A 17469-nucleotide genomic window follows, 5' to 3' on the forward strand; every position below is an offset into this window, starting at 1 on the left:
CCTTGAGGGCAACGTCCACTGTTAGAAATGCCTCTGCTGTCTCTGAAGGAGTTGTCTCCCTGTGGATCCTGGAAAGGTCCCAGAGATTTATAGAACCACAATTTCTTACCAACTCTCTGATTTCTAGAGAAAATATGTTGTCTGCTGTGGGAATCAAGTTTTCTACCCCATCAAGACCTTTCCTTCTTTTTCACTGCAGGTAAACGTTTCTTTCACAAAAGGAACGAAGATGTTTTGTCAAAGGGAGCACTGATGAAAGATGCTTTGAAAGGATCTGCAAAGTGGCATAGCCCCATCCAGGCATGTATCCTTACAGCAATGCCTGAACTGGCCACCTGTGAGGTACCTTCTGCTGCATGACAGATTAACCTCATGGATGCATTGAAATTTGCCAAGAGTGGCTAGCTCAGATGTTCTTTTGAAATCTTCTCTGAGTCCATGTCTGCAGAGAGAGCTTGACAGTTATTTTGTCAAATCTTTCTGTAGCCTTGTAAAGTGTACTAGGTATAGTTTAGGGACCTCAAGTCAAAGGTTGCTGAAGTAAATACAAGCTTTCCAAATCTGTCCAGTGCCCTAGACTCTCTGTTGGGGGAGAGGGGTAGAGGAGTTTGCTCTGCCAGCTCCTTTTTAGTGGCTGCTGCAACAACCACTGCATCTACAGGGACTCCTTTGCTTCAGTGGGATTTATCTTTTGGAGGGGCTAAGAACTGGTCCAGGCAATGGGTTACTGGGCTCAATGGAATCCAGCTCCTTCCAAGTCAAGTGACAGACCAGATCAATAAGCTCATCAGCTGGGAGGGTCACCCAAGATGTAGATGGGCCAGAAAGTACAGTTGTGTACACTTACCATAAATGTAGATGTTAGAGTGCATTCACTGTTGCAGTCATTACATTTAAGGTAATCTGCTGGCAGGTTGCCCTCAGTCGGCCTGATTAACAAAGTCTTGGGTCCTGCATCGGTTGCTGTCCCTTCTTCCATGACGTCAGGTCGTCAGGGGAATAAAACATGCAGCTGACGCTATTACATCAGTTTTTCTTGCCCCAGATGTCAGGTGCCCCCCTAATGGGGAGCAAATAAACACAAAACACATAAGTATACCTCCAACCAAAAGCAAATGCACCAAAAAGGCTTTTAAGCATAGTAAAGGAAAGTAGAGGTATAGCCAGAAAAAAACTAGGGGGCTGGAGGGAGGGTAACCAGGACTGCAACAGTGAATACACTCGAACATCTACATTTATGGTAAGTGTACACAACTGTACTATGTTCTTCGTGTTTCACTGTTGCAGTCATTACATTTGGGTAGATTCCCAAAATTATGGTTGGGAGGAGGAGTTTATACATTATTAGGGCCAGCTATAAAGCCCTGCAAGACAGAAGTGGCAAAGCCGGCTCTGGATTTAGAGAAAAATGATAATGGTTGGTGAAAGTATGTACAGAACTCCAGTTAGCAGCTTCTAGAATATCCCCGGTAGGAACACCTCTGAGAAACGCTGCTGAAGTAGATGCAACCCTGGTGGAATGAGATCTGATCCCCTGGGGGATAGGTTTTCCATGGTGCTTATAGCAGAAATGAATGCAATGGCTTATCCATTTAGAAATGGTTTGTTTTAAAATAGCCTTCCCCTCTACCCCTGCAGCAAATGCTACCAGCAATTGTTCAGATTTTCTTCGATATTTAGTCCTGTCCAAGTAGAATCTAAGTTGTCTATGCACATCCAAGGAATGCAGAATCCGTTCCCCTTTATTCTGTGGATTGGGAAAGGTTGGAAAATGAATGGACTGATTAAGAGCCACACTGTAAACCACCTTGGGCATGAAGGATGGATTGGTCCTAAGACGTACCCTGTCCACATGAAAGATGATGAAAGGCTCCACTGCCATAAAAGAAAGTTAAGGTCCCAGGCAGGGGTAGGAGCTCTCCTGGGTGGGTCTCAAGTTTTTTGCCCCTCTGAGATGCTGCTTAAGAAGAGGGGTGGTTCTGTGTTATAGTGAGCTGAAATGACTGAAGCGTGGATTTTAATGGAGGAAAAAGACAGGCCCTTGTGAAGCATCTCAGTTAAGTATTGCAAAATCCAAGGTAAATTGGGCGCTGCTGTGCTCATCTCTAAAGATTGGTTCCAGGCACAGAATCTTTTCCATTTGTCAGCATAAGATTTTCTAGTACTAGGTCTTCTCACCTCCAAGATGACATCTATCATAGGTTTGCTGAGGGATGATAAGGGTGAATTTAAGTGATTAGCCAGGCTGCAAGGTTCAATGTTTGAAGCTGGGGGTACAGAATTTGTTTCTCCTGCTGAGACAGCAGGGAAGGGGTCTGAGGCAGGTGCCATGTAGATATTTGTAACACACTGCGCAGGAGGGGGTACCAGTGTTGGCGCGGCCAGTCTGGAGCAATCAAAATCATCCTTGGTTTGTCCTGTTTGACTTTTAGTAGAACTTTGGAGAGCAGAGGCAGAGGGAGAAAGGCGTAGACTGATAGGGTTTTCCAGCTGTAGGATAGAGCATCCACTTTCCAGGCTTGTTTGTGAGGAATCCTTGTGCAAAACTTATCCAACTGGCAGTTCTGAGGGGAGGCAAATAGATCTATGTCTGGGCTTTCCCATTCGCTTGCCAACATGTTGAAAATCCGTGGTTCCAGTTTCCACTCGTGTGGGTCCATGAGGTTTCTGCTTGGTCCGTCTGCCAGTGTATTCAATTTTCCTGGCAGGAATTGAGCTTGTAGGTGCACTTGGTAGCTCAAGGATGTGTACCCCCCCCTGCTTGTTTATGTACCACATAACCATGGTGTTGTCCATCTTTACCATTAGTTGTCCTGGAAGAATGTAGTCCTTGAAGGCTGTCAGAGCATTCTGTACAGTTAACATTTCTTTTTGATTGATATGTAGGTGCATTTGATTTGGGTTTCATTTGCCCTGAATGCACTTCACTGCCAGGTGAGCCCCCCCCCATGCATAGTCTGATGCATCTGTAGTTAGGGTTTGGGCGGCAAGGGTTAGTGTGAATGGTAGTCCCTTGTTTTGGTGGCAGGCCTCTGCCCACCATAGGAACTCCAGGCATAGGCAAGGTATGATAGGAATCATTGTTTCCAGGCTGCGACAATGTTGACTCCATAAACTTTTTAGATATCACTGTAGTTTCCTCATATGCAGTCTTGCATATGGAATTAGAAGAATGCAGGAGGCCATGAACCTCAAGGCTTGCAGTATTTGTCTTGCAGATAGCAGAGTTTTTGTGGCCACTTGTTTGAAGTAAGTTACCAAATTAATTTGCTTCTCTGGCGTGAGGAAAGCCATCTGGGCAGTTGTATTCAAGCTTGTACCCAGGAATGTAATCTGTTAACAGGGTACCAGTTGTGCTTTCCTTTCGTTTACAGTGTACCCCAGACAAGTAGAACCCTTTTTACAAACGCCAGATGATTTAGAAGTATGCCCTGGTTTTCTGCCTGAATTAGACAACCGTCCAGGTATGGAAATATTTGAATATTTCTTTGCCTGCAAAATGCAATAACTGGAGCCAGACACTTTGTGAATACCCTGGGCGCAGTAGACAAGCCAAAGGGCAGTGCAGAGAACTGATAATGCAAGTAGCCTGCTTTGAAGCATAGGTATCTTCTGCAAGATTCCCTGATTGGGATGTGCAGGTATGCTTCTTTTAAATTTAGAGTTGCCAACCAGGCGTCTTTGCCTAGCATAGGAAGTAACTGGTGAAGAGTCAGCATCTTGAATTTTGGAATCTCCAGAAAGGTGTTTAGAGTAGACAGGTCCAGGATTGGACGCCATGATTTGTCTTTTCTGGGTACCAGAAAAAGCCTGGAATAGAAAAGTTGTCCCTTTTCCTCTTCTGGTACCAGTTGAATAGCCCCCCATGCTTAAGAGGGGGATTTACTTGTTTTTGAGCCTCTGCCCACTGATTCAGGGGCAGGTTTGGCCACCCGCTTGGCATTGGCAACCTGTGGAAATGAAATCCGTATCTCTGGGACACTATATTTAAAACCCATTTATCCTGGGTTATGAGTTCCCAGTTCTTTGCATGAAGAGCAATCTTTCCCCCCAAAGGGGTGGTTAGAAGATAAGTGCTTGGTAATTTTAAAAGGAAGTTATGGAGACTGTTTACCATAGGAGGGTGTGTCATTTCCAGATTTGGAAGTGGAGGCCCCTCACTGCTTAGTTCTGAGAGACCCCTGGGACTGAAACCTGGGGTTTTTGCTGTGTCTGGGTTTGGCTTGAGAGGATCTGGAAGGGGCTGGAAAGGACAAATTCTTAGTAGGCCAATGCCTACTAAATCTTGGAGGCTACACCTGTAAGAAATCTTTAACGGTTTGCATAGATTTAGCTTTATCTTCCCTCTTTTTTAGAACTTCTTCAGCCTAATTGCCAAACAGGCTGTCTTGATTTAAAGGAGCATCCAACAATTTAGCTTTAATATGATCAGGCAAAGATTGCTCCTTAAGCCAAGCATGCCTTCTAAGCACAGACCCAGTAACAGCAGCCCTGCAGGAGGCCTCTAAAGAATCAAAACCACATTTCAAAGTATGTTTTCCAACTTGTTCAGCAGAATGCATTAAATCCTGTAAATCTTTATTTTCCACACAGTCAGGAATCAACATAATTTTCTGTTTAAGCAATCCAATAATATGCTGTTGATATTTTAACATATGAAATTGGCAGTTTAAAGCTCTGATTGCCAGGGTTGCAGAAGTATAAACCTTTTTACCCCATCTATCCAGCGATCTGGAGTCTCTATCAGAAGAGGTAGGATTTTTAGCAGTAGAAGCTTTACTGCCCTTGGGCCCCTGAGAAATGGTTTCTGGATCTGCAACAGGATTTTTGAAAAGGAACTTGGACTCAGGAACCCTGTAGTATCTGTCAGGTTTACTAGGAGCTGGAGGCAGGGAATCAGGGGCCAAACTGGATTCCGAGAACACAACAACAATGTCTAGTACAGGAGGTATAGCCAAAGGTCTATGCTGAGGTAGAAGGAAATCCCTAAGCCTCTTTTTTGAATCAGAAAATTCCTGGCATTCCCAGTGGAAATGCTCCCTTAAATTATGTAAAGTTTCCCCAAAAGAAAAATCCTCAGGAGGGGAAGCAGAGGGAATGGAATCCTCTGCATCAGAATCCTCATAAGTAGGTATGGACAAATCCAGGTCATTAGAAGAGTCAGAATAAACAGAATCCTGATCAGAAGATTCATAATCAAGCACAGCCCTAGGGCTCTTGTGGGGGGAGGGGGGGTTGACTACCCCTGATTAGAGTAATTAGATCTTTAGCCATTTTTATCATTTGTTTTTTAGGCATAGGGGCCTGAACATGTGGCCTGGGCCTCGTTTATTTAGACATGGATCGAGATTTAGGCCTTAGTAATGAAGGCGGTGTCGATTTACTATGCAAGTCTTTAGGCCTGAATACACCCTCAGAAGCCGGTGCCTGCATAGCGGCTCCGGACCCATCCAAGGTAGAGACATCCGCGAGTTCCATAGGTGAAGCATCTTGCGGCATACCGGACTCCGAATGGGTCTCAGTAGAGGCCTGCGAATCAGAAGTAGTTGGTATCAGGGGCTGCGAAAGCAGAGTACCAGTGAACTGGCGACCGACTTGGGAGAAGCGTCGTCGGCAGTTTTGGATCTCGGCGGCCTGTCTCTGTCTTTATGTTTGCGGTTTTTTGGAATCCCGGTAGTCAGATGGCTAACCGACGACATTTCTGGATAATTAAACCGAGAACCGAAATATTTAGAGGCAAAAATGTACCAAGGACGGATAGTGCACTCATTAAATAAAGCGCAAAACCGACAGCAAGGTATGTCGTGGTCAGGGCCTACGCAAGGAATACAGTACGAATGAAAATCTTTATGAGGTATTTGCTTTCCAAAAGTAATGCAATTAACTTTTACTGACATCGGTAAGGAGCAAGAAAAAGTTCCCCCAATGGGGTACTTAGCTTTATGTTGAAGAATTTGGTTCTGAAACTCAAACGAAAATTTCAGGAGTCGGCCGACCGGCACTTGCAAACTGCTTCTGCTTCGGGCACTGCACGGCAAGAAAGACTGATGTAATGGGGTCAGCTGCATGTTTTATACCCCTGACGACCCGACGTCATGGAAGAAGGGACAGCAACCGATGCAGGCCGCAAGACTTTGTTAATCAGGCCGACTGAGGGCAACCTACCAGCAAATTACCCTAAATGTAATGACTGCAACAGTGATAAACGAAGAACATCCAAAAGCTTACAAAAATACTGACTCGTCTGGAGAAGTATTATTGGAAGACGAACCACCTTTTTGTTTAAGGATCTCTAATATGTCTCTAAAGGAGACATCAGGTGGTGATCTTGGTGACTCTTCTTCCTCGAAATCAGAATCTTCAGTGAGAGACTCCAACAGTGAATCTATGTGCCTCCTCTTGCATGTACTCTTCTGATGGACCTCCTTGGTAGGGGGGGGAATTTGAGTAAAAAGAGAGGGACCCCCCTTGTGGATGCTGGCTAGGGGGGACTGGGAGGAATACCATGGATTAGTTTAGAACTGAAAATAATGGAAATTACGGACCTGAAAAAAAAAGTTAAAACCTTAACAGTGCTTTGGGCCAGGGAACATGATTGAGTTTTTGGGTAATAAACCCCGAAATAATCCTGGGGGAAAAAACCCCCAGGGTTTCCCGGCCGGGGCCCCAAGGGTCAAGATGGCCCAACAAACTTGTCAGATCCCCCCCCCTGGATCCCCCCAAATGGGGTCGAACCCATTTGATTTGAGGGGCCCCAAAGTTGGGAACTTTTATAAAATATAATTTTTTTATAATAGAACCTCGTAACCTAACTTGAAATAAGGTTCGGAGAAAAAAATACAAAGTATCGGAAATCCCCGGAAACTGGAAAAGTCCCCCAATCTAATACTCGGGGAAAGGTCTTTATCCACATTACCGGAAAATTTACGGGCCTACATTTGGGGTTTGATTATTTTACTTTTTTCCCATAAATTTAAGGGACCTAAAAATATAATAAATCGGGGTGATCCTAAGTAATGGTACAGGGTTCGGACCCAAAAGGTTAGGATCAGCTGAGTGGCAAGTCAAAATCTGTCGATCGGTTTTGGTCCCGTATGTTTTTTAAGAAAAAGATCGACTTTTTTTTTGGGGGGTTCTGGGCAAAATAAAAAATGCCATAAAAAATAAAATGAAAAACATGTAAATTTTTTTAAAGATTCTTCAGACAAGCATACAAAAAAAAAGTTTTAAAAGAAAATAAATTAACTGGCAAAATGAAAAGAAAACAAAAAATTCCTTTTAACCGGGGCACACTTTTAAAGAGCAAATTCTTCAGTTAACCTTTTCGTATAAAATGTTTATAAAATAAATGTTAAAAAATTTTTAAAAAATTTATACCCACAAAATCATTTTTGCCCCCAAAAATTTGTTTGATTTCAAGTAGTATAATTTGGGGTTATTGCCATACTCCAAGTGGCCGGGTTCCAAATCTTGGTGGGGGGGCTTTTTGGGCGCCCCGGGTTGGGATGGGCCATTTTCTTCATTTTTTTCCCCCAGTGTGGTCCCCCAAAGGGTACAATCTTTTCAAAAAAAAAATGTGGAAATACCTTGTTCGCAAATAAAAAAAGGGTTTGTCGGGTAAAAAAGGTTAAAAAGTTAGTATCGGGGAGGGAGGGGGGTTTTGGCTCCTGTCCTTTTTTTAGGTGGCAAAATGTTTGTTAGGACACTGGATACACCTTGGGTTAAAAAGTAAGGATGGGTTGGAAAAAAGGGTTTTGGGAAGGCTGTGGGCCCTGAAAACTGAGTGGCAAACCCAGCCGGTTTTAAGTAGAAATGAAGTGTTTGGTAAGGGTGTCAGCTAAGTTCCCCCAAAATATCCGGTTGGTTCTGGGGGCGTTATGTTCTTAGCCCTGGGGAAGGGGGCCAAATTTTAAGTAATTTAGGGTGTGTGAAAACGGAAAATGCCATATTTTAAATGGTTGGGAAGTCCTTGTGACCTCAGTAATAAAAGACTGGAATTTTTTGAAAGATTTTTCCAAAGCTTTCCGTAAATTTCCCAAAAGGTGAAGCCTTTTTTTTTCGGGGGGTTGGTAAAAGGTAAAATAAGGTTTGGAGGGAACTGGTAATTTGGGCATAAAGGGGGGTTATTTTGGGGTTTGTTTTGTGAAAAATTAAAAGGGTTCCCTTGGGGTGACCCTTGAGATTTTGGGTAATTTTTGGCCCCGGGGGCATTTTCCTGATAAAAATTTTAAATCAGCTGAAAAATGGTTAAAAGGGCTTTAATTTTTTTTCCCAAAAAAAATTGGGAAAAGGGTTTTGGGGGGCAGTCATGTTTTCCCCCTGAATGGAAATTTTAAAAAAATTAGGTGTGTTGTTTGGCAAAATCTGGGGGTGGATTTTGAAAAAAGGGAAAGTTTTTGTCCATTATTTAAAATTTTGGGAAAATCTGGGAAATATTTACTAGGGGTTTTTGGGCCTTTAGTGGTTCCAGGGGGTCTTTCCTTTTGCGAATGGTTTTTGGGGGCTGGGCCTCCTGGTCCAAAGAATCCTCTTTTTGGAGAAGTTTTCTGGTTGTTTAGGTACCATCACCGTTTGTCTTATGGTGTTAAAATTAGTTTTCTGGGAGCGGTAGGTTTTTGGAGGTAAAATCCTTGGGGGGTTGAATGTTCCTTTTTTGGGAACCTGGGATCCACGGGGCGGGCCATTTGTCCCCTAATCGGCTTTAAGTTTGCCGGGGGTGGGGGAAAAGGGTACCTGTAAGTTTTCCAACAATAGACTTCCTTTAAGCGTGGTGGATTTTGGGGTTTTCCAAGGGGTGTTTTGGGGGGGCAAAAAATTAGTCGGGGTCCCCAGGTTTCATTGTATTGTGGATCTTTTTTCCATAATCAGCTGCAATTTCCCTCCCAATGTGTTTTTTTTGGGCAGATTTGCTGTATTAAACGGTAGGTCAGTGCTTGTTCCCAAGGTCTTTGTTCTGCATGGGGTTGGATTTGCTTGCTGTTTATGTAATCACTGGTGTTGTCCTTCTTTTTAGGATTTGCCCTGGATGTAAAGGTCTTGAAACCGTGGGCATTTTGAAGCTAGCTTCTTTATTGTATTTTAATTTTATTGAACCCTTTGCCTGAATAACTGTCCTGCCTTTGTGCTAAAGATTCCTGCTCTGTTAAAAGGCCGGCGTGGGTAAGGAAAAGGTTGACCCTTGTTGAGTGAATGCTGAGCCACCATAAAAATCCTGTTGAAGGCAATGAGTGGATATTGTCCAAGTTGCCTGCTATATCTTTAGGTACTTGAATTTCTCATAGCAGTTGCTTTAGGTCCAACGTTACTAGCCAAGCCTTCTTGCCCAGCATGGGAAGAAGTTGCTGTAGTGTTAGCATCTTGAATTTGGGTACTTCCAGATATGTGTTTAGAATTGAGAGGTCCAGAATGGGTCTTCAAGCTTTGTCCTTTCGGGGAACTAGAAAGGGTCTTGAGTAAAATCCTTGCCCTTGCTCATGTGTAGGAACCTGTTGAATGGCTCTCATGGCCATGAGAGCTGAAATTTGCTTTTGAGCCTCTGCCCATTGATTTGGTGGCAGGTTTGGCATTCCTTTTATCCTTGGTAAAGTGTGAAAGTGCATCCTTAAGATACAATATTTAGGACCCATTTGTCTTTTGTGATGATGTGCCAGTTGTCTGCAAAAAGTGCTAGTTTTCCTCCCAAGGGAGCTGCCAAGAGGGATTTGCTTGGCAGTCTGAGGGGTAAGTCATTGTGTTTGTCTTCTGATAGTTTGAGACCTGTCTTCTCCTCCTTTTTGGGTTGTGGCACCCCATTGTCGAGGCTGGTAAGAGCCTTGTGACTGACCTCTGCCCCTTGGGCATCTGTATTTGCCCCTCTGTGGTCTGGCAGAAGCTGGAAAGGACCAGTTTTTGGTTGGCCAATTTCTGCTGAAACGAGGGGGTTGAACCTGTAAAAAATCCTTGACCGTCTGCATAGATTTTGTCTTATCCTCCATTTTCTTTAAAACCTCTTCTGCTTTTACACCAAATAAAACATCCTGCTGTAAAGGTGCATCCAATAACTTTGCTTTAACATGATCAGGTAAAGCTTGTTCTTTAGACCCTGTAAGCTTCCAATGAATCAAATCCACATTGCAAAGTATGTTTTCCCATTTATTCAGCTGCATGCAACAAGTCTTGCATTTCCTTGTAATCAGGCTGTTCTGTATGTGTGATCACTTTTTGTTTTAATTGAGACATCAAATATTGTTGATATTTCAGCATGTGAAACTGGCAATTTATGGCCCTCATCGCTACAGTAGCTGAGGTATATACTTTCTTTCCCAATCTGTCTAGTGCTCTAGAAGCCCTTTCAGAGGGTACAGGATTTTTAGCAATAGAGGCCTTAACCCCTTTGGGACCCTGGGAAATGGTTTCTGGTTCAGCAACAGGGCTTTTACATAGGAATTTGTGTGAGTCAGGGACTCTGTAGTATCTGTCTGGTTTGGCTGGTGCAGGAGGTAGTGAATCTGGGTTAAGGCTAGATTCTGAATACACATCATCCACAATGTCTAACATGGGTGGAATAGCAAGTGGTCTGTGCTGGGGTAGTAAAAGGAACTCTCTGAGCCTTTTCTTAGAATCAGAGTAATCCTGGCCTTCCCAGTGGAAATGTTCCCTCATGGTATGTAAAGTTTCCCCAAAAGAGTAGTCTTCTGGGGGAGATGCTGAAGGGATAGACTCTTCAGCATCAGAGTCTTCATAAGGGGGAAAAGAATATTCCTGTTCCTCAGAAGAATCTGAGGAAATTGAAACCTGGTCAGAGGAAGCGTAGTCCTCCTCCTGTCTTGGCCTTTTATCAGGAGGGGGATGGGAACCCCTGATTAGGGTAATTAAATCTTCAGCCATCTTAAGCATCTGTTTCTTAGGCATGGGGCCTTGTACTGGAGACTGCTGTACAGTCTTCTTTGTTTTTAAAGGGCTTTGCATAAAATTTAATAGTGAGTGTAGTCGGTCTGAAGACACCTTCTGCAACTGAAGGCGTTTCAACTGCACCGGAATCTCCTTCAGCCATGGAGTCGGAAGGGCCTAAAGGTAAAGGATGTGGAGGCCTAGCAATCTCCGCTTGGGAACTGGATGCCGCCTGGGGTTCTAAATAAGCAGTCAGGGGCTGCGTAGGTGCGTCACTGAAAACCGGAGAACTGGCGACTGGCCTAGCAGAGGCCTCGGAGTCTGGTTTGGGTCTCGGCTGCCTGTCCTTATCTTTGCGTTTTTTATGCATTCCGGTCGTCGGTTGCTCCGACGGCATGGTATAATTAAATTTCCTACCAAAATAATGTTGGGCGAACTCAAACAGACGTTTAATAGTTCATTTGTTAAACCTAGCACAAAACCGACAACCTGTGATGTCGTGGTTTGGGCCTAGGCAAGGAATACAATAAGAATGAAAGTCCTTATGAGGTATTTGCTTCCCACAAGAAATGCAATTGTTAACTTTTTCTGACATCGGACTGAGGCAAGAAAAGGTTCCCCAATGGGGTACTTAGCTTTATTGAAGACTTTGGTCTGAAATTCGATTTGAAAATCTCAGGAGTCAGCCGACCGGCACTTGCGAACTGCTTCTGCTTCGGGCACCATGCGGCAAGAAAGACTGAAGAAAATGGCGTCGGATGCCCCTTATATACCCCTGACGCACTGACGTCAGGGAAGAAGCGACAGCAACCGACGCCGGACCAAGACTTTGGAACTCTGGCCAACTGCGAGACCGCCTGACGGCAGTATAACCCAAGTGTGATGACTGCAGCAGTGTAACACGATGAACATCAATGTTTGCTAACTGCATTGTATCTTCTACTGTGATAGCATACATACATTCATAAATTCTATGATCTAGTTCTCTCGTCCTGACAAAATAAAAGGCAAAACAAGATGAGCAGAAAGATAAATAAACCACAAATCTTTATTTACATCTGAAATATCCAAGAATCCTTCTCTTTGCCATTAATAACTGCTTCAGCTGAACCATGATATAGATACTGGCAAAAATAGCAATTGAAATACTTAAACATACCTATTTTAGTGTAGAGACATGGTGGTCGAAAGCCAGGTTACTATCTACAATGGTCCACAAATTACTGACTATTGTGTCTACTTTTAGGGGTGCTTTATCAATGAGGCTTTTCCCTGGGTGGTTGAATTCCCAAAAGGTAATATTATGCATTTCTTGGCATTGAGGTTTAAGTTGAGACTTTGGCACTAGTAATTTGTCCATGTTGGACCTTCCTGTAATATGATGGCATCTTGAGGGGGGGGGGTTCTATGATTCTTTTTAGCCTGCAATCATCTGCTAACTTGGTAAGCCAGAGGCTCTTGATATTGGCCATCATTTCTGAAAAATAGATGCCAAAGAAGAGCGGGCCCAGCACAGAAGTGTCAATCAGCTGCAGAGACGCATTGTTGTTGCAAATTCCCTGTGGGGGAAACAAAAGCATGCAATGTCAAGTCCACATATTCGATAACCAAGTGCACCAACAGACAGCAGGTAGTATGGAAGGCATCAAGAAAAGACTGCCCATTGGGCATGTCAGTGGCAGTAAAGTGCAGTGCACAATGGATATTGCTCTTATTAATGGTGTATGTGGATCATTACCCCCTTCACAGTGTCTAGGAAAACATTACCTAAAACTCATACTGGAGTATAAATGTGAGTAGAGTAGCATGCAAGATTTCCCCCATGCTACAGCTCATTTCTAGATGTACATATAAGCATGTACTGTACAACAAGCACAATACACACTACTTCCCTTACCCCATGCACTTGGTTACTAACGTTGTGGGTGTGGTACTGTGTGCTTCTTTGTCCACAGAAAAACTGCAACAGCTGTATGTCTCTGAGGCTAAGTGTCACTTCAACCATGTATACTCAACCAAATGTACTGCAGAGATAAGGTCTTGCCACCTCGGAGTCTGAACCCCCTCCAATAACAGATAAACTAATCATTTAAATCTTCTAAGCCTAATAGGTGAGATTATAACAATTTTTTAAATTATTCTTTGTAATAAAATCAACTGCAACAAGAATGTGGTAATTCTTCCTATGCGCAGTATACATTTTCACTTGTATCAAACAAAAATTTACATAAAAGTTAAACATTCTGCAAACACAATGCTTTGGAGAGGTTTATTATTTTGCTGAATGATGGTAGAAATGCTGATCAGTCTTTCCTTGCTTATATGAATTTGTCTTCAAGGTTCCAGATGGAGACTTCAGAACAACTTATGTAGCAAAAACATCTGTATAATATAATACATTCCAATGCAAAACCACAGAAGCTTGGGAAAACTTGTTTACTCCCTACGTTCTTTTTGTGGGGAGCCTTTCTGGTGTCTCAAGCTGTTTCAAGTGCATGGTCAGGTACATGCTGAAGGGTGCGTTATACTCAGCGATTGGTTGGATGAGAACAGAGTACATTGGAGCAATAAGTTCTTGGATACTATGTCCTTACTTATAAGCTGTATAGCACACAGTGATTTTCTCATCACATAAGATTTTTCAGAAAATCATTCTTCTGAAGAAGCCCCTATGAGAGGGATGAAAGCACTCAACTACTGTGGTTTTATTCAATTGAGTGTTTTCTACAGAGGACTTTGCTGTTCTTCCTCCCTTTGGTTACCTGGTCTGTGGATATTTTCAGTTGATATATTTTGAAATGTTAAACCTACAACTGAGTTTATAACAAATATATTCACTTTATGTAAATGTTGAAATTTCTATATTGAATTATATCTTTCATTTTTGTAACACTGTGACAAGCCAAATGCAAATATCATGGATCTTATCTGTAAATGTTTAATTAGCTGTATGAACTATGTCCTTTTGTAACATGTGAAATGTAACTTGCAATTATTGTGGAGCTTTTATCCCCAGGCCTCCACTGAAAACAGGCTCATCTTGGCCCACTGGACTTCCCCAGTCAAACAAACAAATATTTAGTTTCTGTTTGCCTAGACAATTACAGGTTGATGTACTTTCACTGCCTTCTCCCTCTTGTTGTTTGTGACTGTTAAGACTTGCATTATGTATATACTTGCATTATAATTCATTATATGATTTAGTACTGCAAATATTTAAAAAATGTGTACCCACTACATAAATAAGACAATTCTGCAACATGGACTGCTACAAAAAAATTAGATGGCTATACTTCATTAAAAACATGCTCAGCTTGTACTATATAATTACAGTACTTCAAACCAGGAGCCTGCAAGGTAGTATCTGTCATGGAAAGGAAGAGTTAAAACTTGAAGTGACCTGTGAGTAGGTGCAAGCTACATCATTTTTTTAACATTATCCAGTTTAATGAGTTACCTCCATGGCAATATGTGCATCCTTCATGAACAGGTATATATATACTACAATAATTTTATTTAGATATTAACTGAAATAGAGACCTACACTCATACAAACTGGGTCAACAAAACTACATAAAAGGAAAATGATAAACAGAATGAGAGTAACTGCTTTCAAACCCTACCATTCCCTTTTCTATACATACATCCATATGTTAAAGCACACTGTCCACTTTCTCAACAGAAAAAAAATAACCACCAGGTACAGGAGCTTGGCATCGCAATAATAAAGTCAGTAGTATGAAAAATATTCATTAATAGTCTGTTAGCAGTTAAAAGCTCATGATAGAATTAACTCCAAAGAAGGTGGATTATTTCCCAAGATTTAATTTAAGCAGGATAGCAGTGACTGAGTGCATTGGTAGTGCCAATTACAGTTCAAGGGATATGGCCAACTTCACCATATTTCAGTAAAATGAAATGTTTAACATATTTCTTATTTGCTTATTGTGTGTTTAACGAAGTTACTGTCTCTAGCTGCAATTCTAAATATGTCTACTGCTCTTATATGGGTGTTAAATTGTACTGGAAGGATTTTTCAATCTCTAACTTTTAACAGTGACACTGTAAAGTGACATTTCTCTTTATTAGTCTGTGATGAAACACTACTGTTCTGCTGTGGCTATAAATTATGTGACTTCTTCATATTTTCAAGTTTACATTACAGTTTAAACACTTTTCCTCTTTCTGATCATTTTTGAAGTAATTCACAATCTTTCTGTTCATTAATTGTATTGGATCTACTTTAGTAGATCAAATCAACACGACCAAAATTTAAAATGTCGAGACGATAACATTGAAAGTTTACAAGAGTGAGTGCATAAGATCGGAACATAGAAGATTGAACCAGGTATATATTCTAAAAGGAGAGTGCCGTACAGTCAGGATTGGGAAATCTACCCTTTTCTTCACTGTAGTAAGATCTTGCAGTTGGTATATGTAATTTGCAGGATGTGGGGGGGGGGGAAGCAGGAGGGCTTGCCCCCCCCCCCGCAAATACATAAAAGTTAGACATACCTGTAAATTGTATATACCAAAACAAGAACCCAGAGACGCACAATAAAGCTCCCAGTCAGCGAAGAAATTGCCAAATGTACCATGTGTTTTTCGTTTCGTCACTTCATCAGATGTGGGATTCTGTCCCCATTTCTGGAACATCCCCCTCCAGTTTTTTGGCCTGTCCCACAGTGTTTGTTTTAAGAGGTATTTCCAACTACCCTCTGTGATACTGTTTGTCACACACCCACATGAAGTCCTGTTCACAGTGAGGGAGAAGGCCTTCTGTGGAACATGCCAAAAAACTGGAGGGGGATGTTCCAGACATGGGGATGAAGTGACTAAATGAAAACATATGTTTTGAACGTTAATGCTGGTGATTTCAATAAAAGTGTGATTTTAACTGACTCCGAGTGTTTATGCTGTCGAAAAACACGTGGTACATTTGGCAATTTCTTCCATGACTGGGAGCTTTATTGTGCGTCTCTGGGTTCTTGTTTTGGATTTACTGGTTTTCATTGGAGCCCTTGCATCTTTTTGTGTTTATATACCAACTCAGACATCGCATTACAGTGACGAAAAGGGTAGACATCCTGATCCTGACTGTACCGCGATCTCCATTTAGAATATATACCTGGTTTAATCTTCTACATTCCAATCTTCTGCACTATTGGTCTTGTAACCTTTCGATGTTATCGTGTCAACATTTTAAATTTTGGTTGTGTTAATTCGATCTACTAAACTAGACCCCTTGCATCAACATGGGCAACAGTCACACACAGAAAACTGCAGAGTGCCTACTAAAAGAAAAAAATTGAAGGCTGCTGCACTATCTGTAGTTAGAACACACAAATATGCTCATTTTCAAACATAGATGTTGACATTTTCACACTCATTGATGGACAGTAGTAAACCTGCCCTGTTGATTCACATGGCACTACATGGCTATCAACATCCAAGCTCGGATCTTTACGTGGACAAATCTTTTAGACGTTAAGTTCTGTTTGCATGAACCTTTTCTTGCAGCAGTTGAATCAAAGTCTTGTACTTGAACACGAGTGCAAACCAACGCAAAAAATAAGGAGAGAAATATAGAACTGGATAAGTCAACAAATATTTTTTTGGGCAACCTAAAAAGCATATGTAACAGGACTTCTGGATCATACCTGTCAAAATCATTTACATATTCATGTTCAGGATATTTTAAGAGACCTGTAATAATTCTAACTCTGCATCCTTATCTGGAAAGGTAAAATTGAATTAGTCGTATTTTAGTCCTGTTATAAAAATGGCAAGGGTAACTGATGCAAATGCCATTCCTGTTCACTTTAAATGAATGTTACATATTATTACGTTAAATAATGAAAATAAGCAGCTAGCATCTCTATGTCTTGACTAATGCAGCATTTTAATTTTTTCAGAGTAAATGACGTCACTCGAAGAAAATCCTTAGTTTACACTCCAAGCGCATGGCGTTATGCTACAGCTTACTTGGCTATTGGGGTGACATTCTACACCATGAAGATGTATACATTACTAAATTGAAGGAAACAATGTATAAGGCAGATCTTGCAGGTGGTATGTGGAAATTGAAGAAAATGAGGTACAATACCTGGCATAACTATGATTCTTCCTTTTGCCTGCAAATAGATACAAGACATTAATTATAATTTTTCCTTATATTATGTATTTTAAATATGTTTTACCATCTTTTTGGAAACATAAAAATGACATATGTAGCCTTACAGCATTTACAGATGATGATAAAGTGCTTTCTCAAAACCTGTAGAGAAGCCTTCCACAGCACTCGCACAACACTACCTGTTCATTATAACCGTATACTCCCATTACAGTACATGGCCTTTTAAACTATTTGCTATCTCTTGGTTTCTGTGATCTATGCCTCACCTTCTGACCATGCTATGGGGACACTTCACCTACCATGTTAACAAAAACAGCTAATGATTGGTACACAGACAATCGTGATGCTTTTACTTCTGATCTTGCCTAGACTGGATGACTTACAAGCTCACTCAGTGTTTGCACTGTGTGATTCAGCAAACTGGTTAAATGTTATTTGTTATGCTATGTAGAAAAACTTCTGAT

At 41.7% G+C, this 17469-nt stretch overlaps 1 protein-coding gene across 3 annotated transcripts in view; it reads right to left on the reverse strand.

Annotated features, from left to right (window-relative positions):
- Positions 1–17469, reverse strand: part of CUTC (cutC copper transporter) — a 720869-nt gene that overhangs the window by 173471 nt on the left and 529929 nt on the right. For all 3 annotated transcript variants that reach the window (XM_044056718.1, XM_044056716.1, XM_044056717.1), the window contains one exon: positions 16976–17003. In XM_044056718.1, coding sequence (XP_043912653.1) covers positions 16976–17003 — 28 coding nt within the window. The remainder of the gene's footprint in view (positions 1–16975; positions 17004–17469) is intronic.

The sequence above is a fragment of the Protopterus annectens genome, chromosome 14.part0 (assembly GCF_019279795.1).
Source record: "Protopterus annectens isolate FY-2018-M chromosome 14.part0, PAN1.0, whole genome shotgun sequence".
In the NCBI taxonomy this organism is placed as follows: domain Eukaryota; kingdom Metazoa; phylum Chordata; order Ceratodontiformes; family Protopteridae; genus Protopterus; species Protopterus annectens.